At 45.7% G+C, this 14,625-nt stretch overlaps 1 protein-coding gene across 1 annotated transcript; it reads left to right on the top strand.

Annotated features, from left to right (window-relative positions):
* Positions 1 to 520: 520 nt before the first annotated feature.
* SDHAF4 (succinate dehydrogenase complex assembly factor 4) lies at positions 521 to 13,945 on the top strand. The gene is made up of 3 exons (XM_046640210.1): positions 521 to 676; positions 4,205 to 4,357; positions 11,029 to 13,945. The coding sequence occupies exons 1-3, from the start codon at positions 613 to 615 to the stop codon at positions 11,136 to 11,138; spliced, it is 327 nt and encodes a 108-aa protein (XP_046496166.1). The 5' UTR covers positions 521 to 612; the 3' UTR covers positions 11,139 to 13,945.
* The last annotated feature ends 680 nt before the right edge of the window (positions 13,946 to 14,625 follow it).

Genomic DNA, 14,625 nt, shown 5'->3' with positions numbered 1-14,625 from the left:
CCCCCGATGACAGGAACCCTCAAGGTGACAGGACCCCCCCACGGTGACAGGAACGCCCCCGGATGACGTGACGCCCGATCTCCTCAGGTGTCCCCGCACCGCAGTGCCGCTGGACTCGAGGCGGCTCCCTCAGGGCGGCCGCACCAGAGCGCAGCGCTCCCCTCTTCTCCGAGAAGTGCCACTGCGGGTCCTCCGCTCCGAGTCGGAACCCGGACACGACACGGGGACACTGAGATGCTCCGAGACGGGCAACCGGGGAAAGAGCACGCCCACCCTCGCCAGAGGCTCTGCGGGGCCCCGCTGCGCGCGCCCTGAGCGGCCCCCTGGCCCGCGCTGAGGGGAGCGCACCCAGCCAGGACTCCCGGCGCCTGGCAGCGCGGCGCGCTCTCCCGGACCAGCCAGAGCCGCGCCCTCCTCCTTTCCCACAGCCGGCCCCACCCACGCGCAGGCCCCGCCCACACATGGCCCCGCCCCGCCTCAGAGGCCAGGCCCATGCACAGGCCCCGCCCCCGTCACGGAGGCCCCGCCTCAAGGAAAGCCCGCCCCTGCTGTGGCGCGGGCCCGGGATACCCTTCCGGGCTGGACTGTGCACAGTGCGCGTGCGTCGGCGCCATGGCCTCAGCTGGGTTGTCCCGGTTACTCGGCTGCGTCCCGGCCGCGGCGTGGAGAGCGGCAAGTAAGGCGCCTGGCCCCGGGGCCCAGGTTGCGGGCGGGGTCGCCAAGGCCGAGGCGCCGCCTCCCGCGGGAGAGCCGCGTGTGTCGCGTTTCTCCTCTCGGGCAGGCGCCTGGCCGCCGGATCTCGCGGGGACCGAGCCGAGGGTCCCGAGGCCTTTCCTGTCCGGCGCACTCCGGCCTGAGGCTCGGCGCAGACGTTCCGGCGTCTGCGGGGGCTGCGACTTCAGCACCAGTAAACGAGGGAGTGGGTCGTGGGGTCACTGGCGCGTTCACACCGGGAAGAAAGTGCTCCGTCCCGGGCGGAGACGGGAGGGGCGGGGTCCTCCTGCGGAGCGTGCGTGGTGCGAAGGCCGCCCCGAGCCGCCGCTCTGCCGGGCGCGTCTCACTGCGCGCTGCCGACCGAAGCCGCGGCGCGGGCCGGCGGTCCCCGCGCTTCCCTCCGCGCCGCGCCCGCGCCCGGCCTGGCGCTCGCCGGCGTCCTGCCTTGTCCTAGTCCCCGGCAGGCGCCTTCGACTGCTGTGTTCGTCCCGCCGCCCCCTCCGCAGGCCGGAGACGCGGGCGCGCGAGCGTCGGGCCTGCACGGGAGGCCTCGCTGGGCTCCTCCGCGGCCGCTCGCCCCGCCCCGCCCGGGGGCGCCGCGCTGAGGTGCGGGGGCGCGCGCCGCTGTCCGGGGCCGCCCTCCTGCCTGCTCCCCGGGCCGCGTGCCGAGGGGACGAGCCCCGGGAGCGTGGCTCCTGCTCGCAGGCGCGTGCTGACCTGGCGTCTCTGCGATTCTGCGTTTGTCTCGATACAGAAGTTAAACATCCTGCCCAACATTTGCAGGCCTTTGTCGTGAAATCTCCTCGTCTTTGTAGTGGGCTTGTCTTGTTCGCGTTCCCTACGTGTGTGTGAGCGCTCAGCCTCCTGGCGGGGTGAGCGGCGGGGTGGAGTTGGGTTTGCGGGCTGCGCTCGTGGCCCTGCAGGCGTCTTAGGAGAGCCCCCGGCAGGGTCGGCGTCGCGGGGCCGCGCGGCTCTCGAGGCGCAGAGCGGCGTCGTTGCGCGGCGGTCCGGCCTCGGTCCTGCTGTTCTCGCCGCTGCCTGCGGTCTGCTCGGAGGAGGCCTCCCCTGCTTTCTCCTCCGGACGCTGGAGCCCTTGTTCCACCAGGAATGGGGTGCGAGGCACGAAACCGGGTTCGCTTTCTGCCCGTGACAACCGCCGGGTGTCCGCGGTCTCCCCCCGGTGCACCGCCAGCCGGCAGGAGTCGAGGCTGCACACGCGTCTGCAGGGCTGTTTCGGCTCTCTTTTCGGTTCCATGGATCTGTCTGTGCCTGTGCTGGACCGCCTGTCCTAACAGCCATACCTTTGTAGTAAATCTTGATCTAGCGCAGGAAGTCCTCCCGTCTTGCCTTTCACTAGCGTCTTCGCTGTTCTTGGGTATCCGATTTTCGTGTCAAATTCTTAAAAATTCCTGTTGGGATTTGACTGATACTGCTTGATATTTTTTTTTTTGATTATCACTTTCTGATTGCTGCCTAGCTATAGAAACACAGTTGATTTATTGATTGATTTTTTTATCCAGTGACTCAGCTAAATTACTTTGATTTATTTGCATATTTGAGGGAGTTGTTAGGTGGACACTCATATTACCTCAAAGAATGAAAATCTAGTTTCCCCCTTTCCGAATTTTCTGTCTCTTTCCTTTCTCTTGTTTTTCTGTCCTTGCTCAGCTGTGCAGTGCCGCGCTGACTAGAAGTGGTGACAGCAGGCATACTTATGTCGTTGGTGATTCTAAACGGAACGCGTTCCCATTTCATCAGGTGTCCTATTAGCTGTGGATGTGCACCTTATTAGGTCACCGAGGTCCCCTGCTATTTGTAGAAGGGTTTGGGGGAGTTTTTTTCTTGTGTATTAGTCTATTGTTTAAGACTGAATAAATCTTGAAATTTACTGAATTCATTTTTCTTCATCTTCTTGGGGTGATCATATTTTTTGTCTTTAACCTGGTGAGTTGGTAAATTATAGATTTTTCTAATGCTGAATCACTTGCATTCTTAGAAAATATTCAGACTGATCATGATAATTATATTTTTTAATGTAATGTTGGATTTGGTATGCTAAGGTTTTGTTTAGAAATTGGTCTATATTTTCCTCTCTTGCAATTTCCTTTTCTGGTTTTGGAATTAAAGTTATTCTAGCCGCATACAATGAATTCAAGTCTTCTCTCCCTTCCTCCTCTTTGTTAGATTTTGTTGAAGATGCAAATCACCCATTCCTTGAGTGTTTGCTACAACTTGCCTGTAAAACTATCTAGACTTCTTTTCTTTGAGGGAAGATGTTAAATTACTGGTGTAATTTCTGTAATAGTTATTATAGTATTTATCAGGTTTTCTCTTAAGACAGTTTTGATAAGTTAAATTTTTCTAGAAAATTGTTCATTTTGTGTACTTTCAATATATAGGCATAAAGTTTCTGGTTTTTTGGTGTTTTGTTAATTTTTGCTCTCTATATAATTATATACTCTCTTTTCCTCATATTTATTTTGCTTTCTCTTGTTTTTTTATATTAACTTTATCAAAGACTTCACGGTAGTTTTAGTCTTTTGAGAGAACCAGCTTTTGGTTTTGTTGATCTTCTCAGTTTTATGTCTTTTATTTATTTTATTATTTTCTTCCCTTACTGTGTATGTGTGTATAACTTTTAAAGCAGAGAGCAGCATGATCTAGTGATGGCTAGAATGGAAATAAAGTGCGTGTCATGAAAGAATGTTCTAATGATATGTAATGCTATCAAGAGCTTCCAGATGATTCTATAGTGATAATAATTGGTAAAATCTGTCACTGTGCTGAGTGCTTTGCATGAATTGTCCTGTTTAATCTATGTAGTGATCTCAGGAGATAGGTGCTGTTATCTTCAGTGTGGAGGAGGGGAAGTGGATGCAGAAGGGGTCAGTAACTCGACCAAGGTTAGACAGCTAGTAAGTGTTCGTTTCCTGTTGCTGCTGTAACGAATTACCACAAACTTAGTGGCTGAAAACGATGTACAGTCTGGAGGTCAGAAGTCTGAAATGGGTCTCACTAGGCTGAAATCAAGGTGTCAGGGCCGCGTTCCTTCCAGAAGCTCTAGGGGAGAATCTGTTTCCTCCTTTCCCAGCTTCCAGAGGCTGCCCACGTTTCCTGGCTCGTGGCCCCTGCCCTCCATCCGCTAAGCCACAGTGTGGGTCAGGTCGTCTCCCACGGCCATCTCTCTGGTTCTCTCTTCCAATTCTCTTTTCCTCTTTCAAGGATCCTTGTGATTACGTTGCACCCACCCAGATAGTCCAAGAAAATCTCAGTAGTTTAAGGTCATCTGATTAGTAACCTTAATTCTGCCTGCTCCTCGAGTCTCCCTTACCGTGTACATTGAGGATAGGGGCAGAGGGAAGAATCTTCTCTGTACATCCTTTTGTACTTTTTGAACTTTGATAGATGTGAATGTATAAACTAAAAACAATTAAAATTTTTAAGTAGAATAAACCAACACCTCCTATTTTTCCACTATCCCCTCTGCTAGGATCACCCCTTCTGTGTCATTCTTTGAGGAAAACGAGTTCTTCTCAAGGAGGAAAGGCTGAACCTGTCAAACAATCCCTTAAGAAGCCCAAGTTACCAGAAGGTCGTTTTGATGCACCAGAAGATTCCCATTTAGAGAAAGAACCACTGACAAGTGAGTATAGTAAAGCTCCTTTCTTAATTTTGGGAGTATCAAAGAAAGTGTTGTAGTTATTGAGGAAAAAAATGAGAGCAAGGAAACCTGTGTTGCTTGTAATTCTTTATTAACAGTAATAAAGCAAATTTCAACAATGAATAAAATTACTGTATTGACCATCAATATGTGTGAGTTAAAAAAAAAGATGTCCAAGCCCCTGACAGTGGTTGGTTGTGTTTCATTGTTTTGTTTATTATACCCCATTATTCATATAACTAAGTACATGAATTGGGACATACTTTGATGCAGATGACAGAACCCACTTGAACGAACTTACGCAGAAGGTATGGCAGGTTGTCACTAGGATAGAGGGTGCAGGTGAGGCTCCCCAGGGCAGTGATGCTGTCAGGACTTGGTGAAGCCTGGGACCTTGGGACCAAACACCGTATGGAAACCAGGATGCTCTTCCTCCTGATCTCTTCTCTGGTCGTGCTCTGCCTTGTTTTCTGTCTCCAGACGCCCTTCTCAGTCCACTGGGCAGAGAGTAACTGCTCCTAGCAGCTGTTCAGTGCATGAGAGCAGCCAGACTGAGACTAGAATTTCTTAGTCCTAATTCCAAATTCCCTAAGAGGAGAGCTCATGGGCAAACTCAGATCAGGTGTCCACAGCCAAGTCATGCAGAGTGGCCAGCGGGGGGGGGGTCACACATGAAGGTGGTTGTTCTCACTGTGACCACATGGTTGGGGAAAGAGAAGAGGAAGTTTGGAGATAAAGAGGTTTTTTGAGGCAGGTGGGTGATAAACTAAACATTATTTTCTATTCAGTACATAAATATTCGGCTCATACCTTAAAGCTCTGGTTTTTAAAGTACTACTTTATTTTCATTCTATACCCTTTTGTACCTTTGAGTTGTGGAACATGTGCAAGTATTATCTATTCAAAAAATAACATGTTAGGGGCCAGCCCTGTGGCCGAGTGATTGAGTTCACGTGCTTCACTTTGGCGGCCCAAGGTTTCACCTGTTCGCATCCTGGGTACGGACATGGCACTGCTCATCAAGCCATGCTGAGGCAGTGTCCCACGTACCACAATTAGAAGGACCCACAACTAAAAATGCACAGCTATGTACTGGGAGACTTTGGGGAGAAAGAGGAAAAATAAAATCTTTAAAAAAATAAAAATAACATGTTAGCATAAATGTCAACATACCTCTCAGACCTTGACAAGGCTAGCTGCTTGTCTGATCTTCCGCTCGTGTGAGAGTTCACCTGTCCATGCAGCATCCCAGGCAAGAAGATGTCAGGAGAGGACACGGGACCTCTGTCTGGAGCTTTTTGTAGAATATAAAGGCTTTTGTTGTTTGCTCATTCAGTTAAAAATTTCAGTTTATAGCACTTTACCAAGCCAAACCTAATAACCAGATCAATCAACCAAGATGAAGGAGACTTTTAAAAAGTTGTCATAATCTAAAGGTAAATTTTTCTTCAGTGGTTTGAGCTAAGCTCAAAAATCTGAGGGGAAATATTTCCTTAAGACATCACACAAAAGGAAAGTGGCAATCCCAGAAATAAACTCTCACATATATGGTCAATTGGTTTTGAGCAAGGGTGCCGGCCCATTCAGTGGGGAAGGGACAGTTTTTTCAATAAGCGCTGCCAGGAAAGCTGGAGATCCATATGCAGAAGAATGAAGTTGGACCCTTACCTTATACCATATATAAAATTAACTCAAAATTTATCAAAGCCTAAATTTAAGAAGTAAAACTATAAAACTGTTAGAAGAAAACATTGGGGAAAATCTTCATAACGTTGGATTTAACAGTGATTTCATGGCTGTGACACCAAAAGCATTGGGAACAAATGCAAAAATAGGTAAATCGGGCATCATTAAAATTAAGAACTTTTGTTCGTCAAAGGATATTAGCAAGAAAGTGAAAAGACAACCTACAGAATGGAAAAAAATATTCACAATCATATACCTGACAAAGGATTAATATTCAGAATATATAAAGAACTCCTATAACTCAACAACAACGAAAAAACCCAGTCTAGTTCAAAAATGGGCAAAGGATTTGAATAGACATTTCTTCAAAGAAGAGATACAGATGACTAAAAAGCACATGAAAAGATGCTCAGCATCACTGAACATTAGGGAAATACAAGTCAAAACCACAGTGAGGGGCCTGGCCCATGGCCAAGTGGTTAAGTTTGTGTGCTCTGCTTCAGCGTCCTGGGATTCACCAGTTCAGATCCTGGGTGCAGACCTACACACCACTCATCAGGCCATGCTGTGGCGGCATCCTGCGTAGAAGAACTAGAACGACCTACAACTGAGATATATAACTATGTACTGGGGCTTTGGGGAGGAAAAAAATAAAGAGGACGATTGGCAACAGGTGTTAGTCAGGGCTGCTCTTCCTCACCAAAAAAAAGCATATTTAAAAAAAAAAGTCACTGTTGAGTTTGAAGTTCTGGTGGAAAATCTTTTAGGAAAAAAAACAATGAGAGGCCACTCCATTAGGCCAACCTATTAGGATGGTTATAATTTATGAAAAACTAGAAAAATAACAAGTGTTGGCAACAATGTGGAGAAATTGGAACTCTAGTGCATTTCTGGTGGAGATGTAAAATGATGCAGCTGCTATGAAAAACAGTTTGGCGATTTCTCAGAAAGTCAAACATAGAATTACCATGTGACCCAGCAATTCCACTCCTCGAATGTATCTAAAAGAACTGAAGGCAGGGACTTGAACAGGTTTCTGCACACCCGTGTTCATAGCAGCTTTGTTCACAATAGCCAAAAGGTGGAAACAACGTAGGTGTCCATCAATGGATGAGTGGATAAACAAAATGTTGTATATACATACAGTGGAATACTATTCAGTCAAAAAGGAATGATGTTTTGATATATGCTGCAACATGGATGGAGTTTGAAAACATTATGCTTAGTGAAATAAGCCAGACACAGAAGGACAAATATTATATAATTCCACTTATGTTAGGTACCTAGAGTGAGCAAATTCCAAAAGACAGAAGGTAGAATGAAGGTTTTCAGGGGAGAAGGGGAGGGGCACAGGGGTTTCTGCTTAACAGGCACAGAGTTTATATGGGGATGATGGGCGTTTGGGTATAGATAGTGTGATGGTTACACAGCATTGTGGATATATTTAATGCCACTGAATTGCACACGTGCAAATGGTTAAAATGATAAATATTATGTTAGATATATTTTCCACGATAAAGAAAAAAGAAAGCACATTTTAAAGGGTAATCAGCTATTTGACACAATGGTAGGCATTCACCTTAATTTTGAGTCACTGAAGTTTATGCGGAACATAACATCTCTTAGAAACTGGTGTGGCAAACATCACCAAATCCAGCAGATGCTCTTCAACCCTTATTTTATTTGAACTGTCTACAACCTTTGACAGTGCTGACCACTGCTTCTCAAAATCTCCTGTCTTGGTTCAGGTTGCATTTTCACCAGTTTCTCATCCTTTTTCTTCAACCACTTCTTCTTGGGCTCTTTTTTAAGCCTTTTTGCCTCTGCCCAACCCCTAAAAGTAGGTATTTGGCAGACCTCTGTCCTTAGCTCCCACAGCACCCCCAGGGAGAGCTCATGTCGTCTTAAGGTGGTCTAAATACCATGTCTGTGTTGCTGGTTCACACATGTGTACGTCTAGTCAGACCTCTCTCCTGGAGCTTCTCCTGTCGCCAACTGCCTTCTGTACATCTCTGTTTGCATATTTCAAATGTGTCTCAAAATTAAGACGTTTAAAACTAAACTCATCCTCTACCCATTGTTCCCTCCCACCAGGCTCACCCCAGGCCTCCTCTTTCTGGATTTCCAGTCTACCCCATCTGCCAGTCACCCAGGCCTGAGATCTGGGCTGCCTCTTCTTGTCTCCTGTATCTAGTCACTAACCAAGTCTTGTTGATGCTACGTTCTTAACATCTCTCAGATTCTTCTCCTTGTGTCCGTTCTACCAGTAAAGCCCAAATTCATGCTCTTTAGTTCTGTTGGTCTCTGAACAAGTCTGTCTGTCTGCTTCCTTTTTCCTTCCTTCTAGTTCTGTCTCCCTGCCTCTAGTACATACTTTGTTCTAAGAAAAATTTATAGGTCAGCTCTTTGCAGAGAGTAGATTTTGTTATTAAGGTGTTAAAGGAAGATTGTTTGCAGTCAGGTATGCTGCTTGATGCAAAGATGAATAAGAACGGAAAATGAGATACATAAATGACTATGAATGGGACCTCATGTGATAACTGGCATGAAAGAGACACAGAAAAAGATCAGAGAAAGAAAGAAGCGTTAACATTTGAGCTGCGGTTTAAAGGAACAATAAAATTGTGCTAAGTAGATAAGGAGAGATGGGGATGTTTCAAAAAAGAGAGGTACGGTCAACAAGGCTGAGGAACATGACACATGCAATATGCAGCTAATGGGCCTCTCTGGCTGCGACATGAGGTGTCCATAGTGGACCAGTGGAACATAAGGCCAGGAAGAGGGATTTGGCTCAGATCTGGGGGGGCCTGAGTGCAAGGTAGCATGTGGGCTTCATGCAGTGGACAGTGAGGAGAGCGCTGAATGCTGTCGGACTGAGATTGATTCAGTTCTACTAAAGTATAATCTGCATATAATAAAATTCACCCATTTTAACAGTTGAGTGAATTTTAAAGGTTTACAGTCGTGTGACCAACACAAAGTATGAAACAGTTCCATCCCCGGGGTCCTTTGTGCCTCTTTACACTTAGTCTCCTTCCTCCATCCCCCTGGCTACCACTGATCTGTTCTCCATCACTGTAGTTTTGCCTTTTCTAAGACTTTATATATAAGGATTCATACAGCACGTAGTGTTTTGTGTCTGGCGTCTTTCACCTAGTGTAATGTGGGGGAGGGATTCTGTTGTGGAAAGATTAATTCAGCCTTCTGTGGTGGTTAGGCTCAAGCCGTGAGAGTTGGAAAACAGAGATGAGTTAGAAAACTATTGCCTTGGGACTGGAATGGGACTCAGAGCATGAGCCATGGTGGTGGTGAGGAGAATAAAGTTACAACAAACTATCTCATAATGAGAGTGAAAATTAGGTTAAACATGAGGATGAAGAGAGACGGGAAGATAGGAGGCTGTGGTCAGAAAGCAGAGAGCCTGGAGTGTGGGATTTGGAAAAGGAGCATATTCAGAAGATGATAAAGTCCAAGCGGCTGGCAGAAGTGGAGAGCAAGTTCACTACACAAGAAGATTGGGGACCCTGGGGCCCCAATATGCAATGGTTCCTCAGTGTGGATATTGATATTAAGGATGATGGGGGGAGAGAGATGCGACTGTGAACCAAGTATTGATCCATCCAAGAAGGTAGAAGACTCTGAGTTTATTACAAGACTGGAGGAAAGCATTGGGCACGTTGGTGGCATGGAATCCGAAAGAGGGCAGCTGTGGAGGTTTGATGGTAGAATGAGAGGCTGGAAGTAGCAGCAGGGACAGGGACATCTTGACCTCTTTCTTCCCGGTGCTATGGACTGAATTGTGTCCCCCTAAAACACATGTTGAAGCTTTAGCCTCAGTGCAATGGTGTGTGGAGATGGGCCTTCAGGAGGTAAGTAGGGTTAAATGAGGTCATGAGGGTGGGGCCACCAGGGTGGAATTAGTGCCCTTATAGGAAGAGATGCCAGAGAGCTTGCTTGCTCGCTCTCTGCCGTGTGAGCACACAGTGAGAAGGGGCCGTCTGCAGCCAGGAAGAGAGCCCTCGGTAGAACCCAGCCGTGCTGGCACCTGATCTCAGACTTCCAGCCTCCAGCACTGTGAGAACATAAGTTTCTGTTGTTTAAGCAACCCAGTCTATGGCGTTTATGGTAGCCTGAGCTGACTAAGACACCAGGTGAACCCCAGAGACACGGGAGAAAGAATAGCTTCCCTTAGAGAGGCTCCCAGAGGAAGTCAGAGCAAGGAGTTCTTCAGAAAACGGAATGAGGAGGAGGGTAAGGGTGAGTTTATTCGTAGTAGGAACAGGTAAAGCCCTTTATCCTGTCCCGTAAGATTATTATGAGGGTTAGTTGAGTTAATATGTATAAAGTGCTCAGAATTGGGCCTGACTCATTATGGGTATTCCTATTGTGAGCACGCAGTATTAACAATAATGTCTTCTGTTATGTCCATAAGAGGCGGTACCAGCTAACCAGCTGCTGAAACCTGAACCCTATGATAAGGAGCAGTACTCACAGCTGAAATTGTGTCCCTGGCACTGTGCCAGCCCTTGACATGTGTCACCCTGTTTAGTTCTCAGGACAATAAGGCATTTTACTGGTAAGGAAACTGAAGCATTGAGTCAAAGTCAGCATCATTCAAAACCTTCCACACCCTGTGGATCTGAATTCTGTGTTTTCCGCACCCCTTCCCTTCCGTTTTAATCCAGCAGCACATCTGCAAGCGCTCCCCAAATCGGAGCCTGAGAGTGCTCTGAGAATTCTAAGTCACTAATGTGAGGAGTAAAGTAGATTGAATATAGAATTGTATCCTAAAGTGATTTGTCAAACTCAGGAAAAAGAGCCACAGCTATGGTTCATGTTAAGACTGCACGGTAGGCTAGTTTGTGCCGTCTAGCTGGCTAACTATAACTCTGCCCCCTGTCTTCAGAATTGCCCACGATGCTTTTCCAGCCTCTGTTGACTGCTGTGTTCACATCTTCTTTCTTTAGAATTTCCAGATGATGTTAATCCTGTTACCAAAGAAAAAGGTGGACCCAGGGGCCCGGAACCTACCCGCTATGGAGATTGGGAACGAAAAGGACGCTGCATTGATTTTTAAGCCATGTATTCTTTACCTTCAGTATCTGTTTCTGAATATGCACATCTGAATTAACTGATTACTTTATTTTTGTATATCCTTTAAGTCATCTAATTTCTATAATGTGTTTAAAAATATATATGATGGCTTTGGGAGAAAATATGCTGCTATAAATTAGGAAAGGGAAAATATACATTAGCACATTAATTTAAACGTATTGAGGTATATAAGTGATGAGAACAAACTTTTCCTTCATATTTCAGTTTAATCAGTTGCTTATAAAATGCAAATGTGAATAACATAAGTTTTTATTGATTGCATTGCCACGTGCTAGGTAATAGTGGCTTTTTAAATGTGGATTGAGTGGTGCATTATAGTTTGAGGAGACGACAATAACATCCGAAAATCCTTAACTTGGAGCCAGATGACTTGCATCCAAATCCTGGCTGTACTGCTTACTAGCTGTGTGACCTTGGATAAGTTATTTATCTTCTCTGTTCTTCACTATCTTTATGTGTAAATTGGAGATGATACTCATTCCACCGGATAGGGCAGTTGAGACGATTAAATGAGTAAATACCTGTGAACCGCTTGGAGCAGTGCATAGCACATACTTCTCAGTAAGCGGTAGCTAGCTTTAAACCATAAATGTATTTATCCAAGTCTCCACGCTTCCTGGGGGAAAAGATTAAGAAACTGAAATTTGAAATACTAAAATTGAAATTGTCTTATATGAATATAATGTTAAAAATCTTTAGTTGGAAAGTTAGTGATTATATGCATGAGTGAACTGAGGTGAAATAGACATTAGTTTGTGAAACATGAAATTCAGGTACAGAGGGCAAATAGGAGAAAAGCAGCGATGGAATGGACCAGCTCAGTCAGTTTTGATTGACTCAGAAGTTCCTACCGTGTGGCCTTCGGACAACTGGGTCAGAAAAAGTCAAGTCCAGTTGACAGATGTGGAATGAAGGAAGGATGGAAACTACTGGGCTCCCCAAGGCATCTTTCGCTGTCCTGTGGCCTCAGTCACAAAGACCGAGCCTTCAGCCCCCAGGACACTAAAATTACTTAGAGAGGGTTTGCAAAGCCCGTAGAAGAAAGAATGCAGTGGGCTGATACTATGTGATGTGAATTGTAGGTGCAGTATTATTTGAGAAGATTGTACAGAGACTTATTTAAGAGAAGAAGCTTTTTAAAAAAGTGTATTTTCCCCAGATACACACAAAAGAGTATGGTAATTGGGACTAGTCATTCAGTCTTGATCCCAGTTGTCTCTCAGTCAACATTTGTTCTTTTAATTACAGTTACTGTGTGTGCTGCTAAGTAATAACCACATTCCTTTAGAAATACTCTATAATTTAGTCAGCCTTCAATTAGCCCAAATTATTGAAGATTTTTAGTAAGTTAACAGTCCAGAAATATTGTGTTATTTTGTACTGTATAGCTTTGCTTGTGTTACACATTGATCATCATGATATGTGATAAGGACAACTTACATATTTCAGAAGCTAACATAAAATATATAATAACTGAAGTGTTGTATTAAGATAATAGAATCTTTAACCTCTGTCAATAGTAACGTGATTCATGACAGCTATCAAATATATAGGTAAAAGTTGGTGGAATGAAAACATACGTGGTCTTATGTCCATCAAAACCCTGAAGACTTACAAAAGATGATACGGCAGCAGTGGAAACGCGTAACTCACATCTGCAGCAAGTAGAGTTGACGGAGAGGCAGCTGCTGCCCCGTGGGATGCACCACCATGTTCCTGCCGAGGCCACACTTCCCCAGGCTGTTCCTAGCCAGTGAGTGGGTATGACGGGGCTGCAGTGAAGGAGTCTGATGGCCCACTCCCCTGCTGGACGACCTTGGCTCAAGGACTCCTCATTAGCCTGCCCGGAGTTTTCTTAGGACTGTGCTGCTGTCCGAGGCTCTTCCTGCCCAGTCCTCCTCTCCTTCCCTCTCCCCTCACAGGGGTCAGGCTCTGCCTGCTCCTCCCCTCTGGGATTCACAAATGTCTCCCCAGTCCTCCTCTCCTTCCCTCTCCCCTCACAGGGGTCAGGCTCTGCCTGCTCCTCCCCTCTGTAGTTCACAGATGTCTCCCCAGTAAATCTTTTCTACATTTAATCCCATCTTAGCATTTGTTTCTCAGAACTGAAACTAATATGTATAGTTTTAAAAAGAACAACTTATAGATAAATTGTCAGAAAATGTCACACAAAACTTGTGGCTTTTCTAGTATAATCATAGTTTAAATAGTTTAATTTTCCATTGCTTGGGGATTTCTGGGAAATTATAGGTTGAGCTTTTATGTACAAGGCTCGCACCATGGAACCTTGTTCATATTAGGCGTTTTGGTGGAATTGAATTATGTTCAGCATTTTTTCCTTGCTTTGGTGTCAGTTGCTGTGACCTACCATGAGTCAAAATATAACATTACCTATTATTAAACTTGTAAGAACAAACCTAAGCCACGTTCTGCTAGTAAATAACACATGTTCTTTCGATGAATAGAATGGTTTATAATGAACAGACTTGGTAATAGTAATTATTAATGATATGTCAGCAATTTTAAAGATAATTTCAGAACAGAACAGTAGTTTTTATAAGTATAGGATAAGAATGGCTGCAGGCTGTTAGTCAGCCAACACTGATTGATCAGTTAGAAGGAAAGTAAAATGAAGAGCGCCTGGCAGGTTTGTTCATGCATTCAGTTGATTCTTTCATTTAATCAGTGATTATTTGTCTGCTACGTGCCAGGTGTTCTGCTAGGCTTTGGGTGTTTGGTGTTGGATTAAAGCAAACCCTTGCAATCCTGGCATAAAGTCTGGTGGGTTTGATTTGCACGTGAGAACAGTTCCAAAGGACAGCCGACTGAAGCCTAAGTGCATTGCAAGGGACTGTCCTTTGCCTCAACCAACCAAAGGGGCCTTCCTAAGTTTGATGAGACTGTCACTTTCTGGGTTTTTGATACTAGAGGACTCTTCACAGACCTGTGTTTTCACCTTTTTAAATCTAAACCGACCTTGTGTGGGCCAGACCCAGTGGCCTAGTGGTTAAGGTCAGTGTCCTCCACTTTGGTGGCCCAGGTTCAGTTCCAAGGTGTGGACCTACACTCACCTATCAGTGGCCATGCTGTGGTGGCGAGCCACATACGAAATAGAGGAAGACTGGCAACAGGTGGTAGCTCAGGGTGAATCTTTCTCAGCAGAAAATAAATAAACTGACTCTGAGATATTTATTAATCAAGTTAAATACTCATTCTGTGATCATACGTGTTCTGACCTGCCATAGATCAGCCTCCCTAGACATTGACTAAGAAGATGTGGAGTGAGCAGAGTAATGTAATTAAGGTTGCTCAAGCCATTCCTGGCCCGAGAAGAACATTTTTGGTGCATCCCTCTGCACGAACACTGGAGCTAAAGCTGCCCCTGATTTGCCTGAGCCGGGCCTGGCTGCTATGAATGAATTATAAAGGTTGGTTGTGATCCATGAATATGA

This window comes from Equus quagga, chromosome 15 (assembly GCF_021613505.1).
Source record: "Equus quagga isolate Etosha38 chromosome 15, UCLA_HA_Equagga_1.0, whole genome shotgun sequence".
Classification (NCBI taxonomy): domain Eukaryota; kingdom Metazoa; phylum Chordata; class Mammalia; order Perissodactyla; family Equidae; genus Equus; species Equus quagga.
The sequence above is the reverse complement of the archived record's forward strand: the minus strand, read 5'-3'. Positions and strand labels throughout refer to the sequence as shown.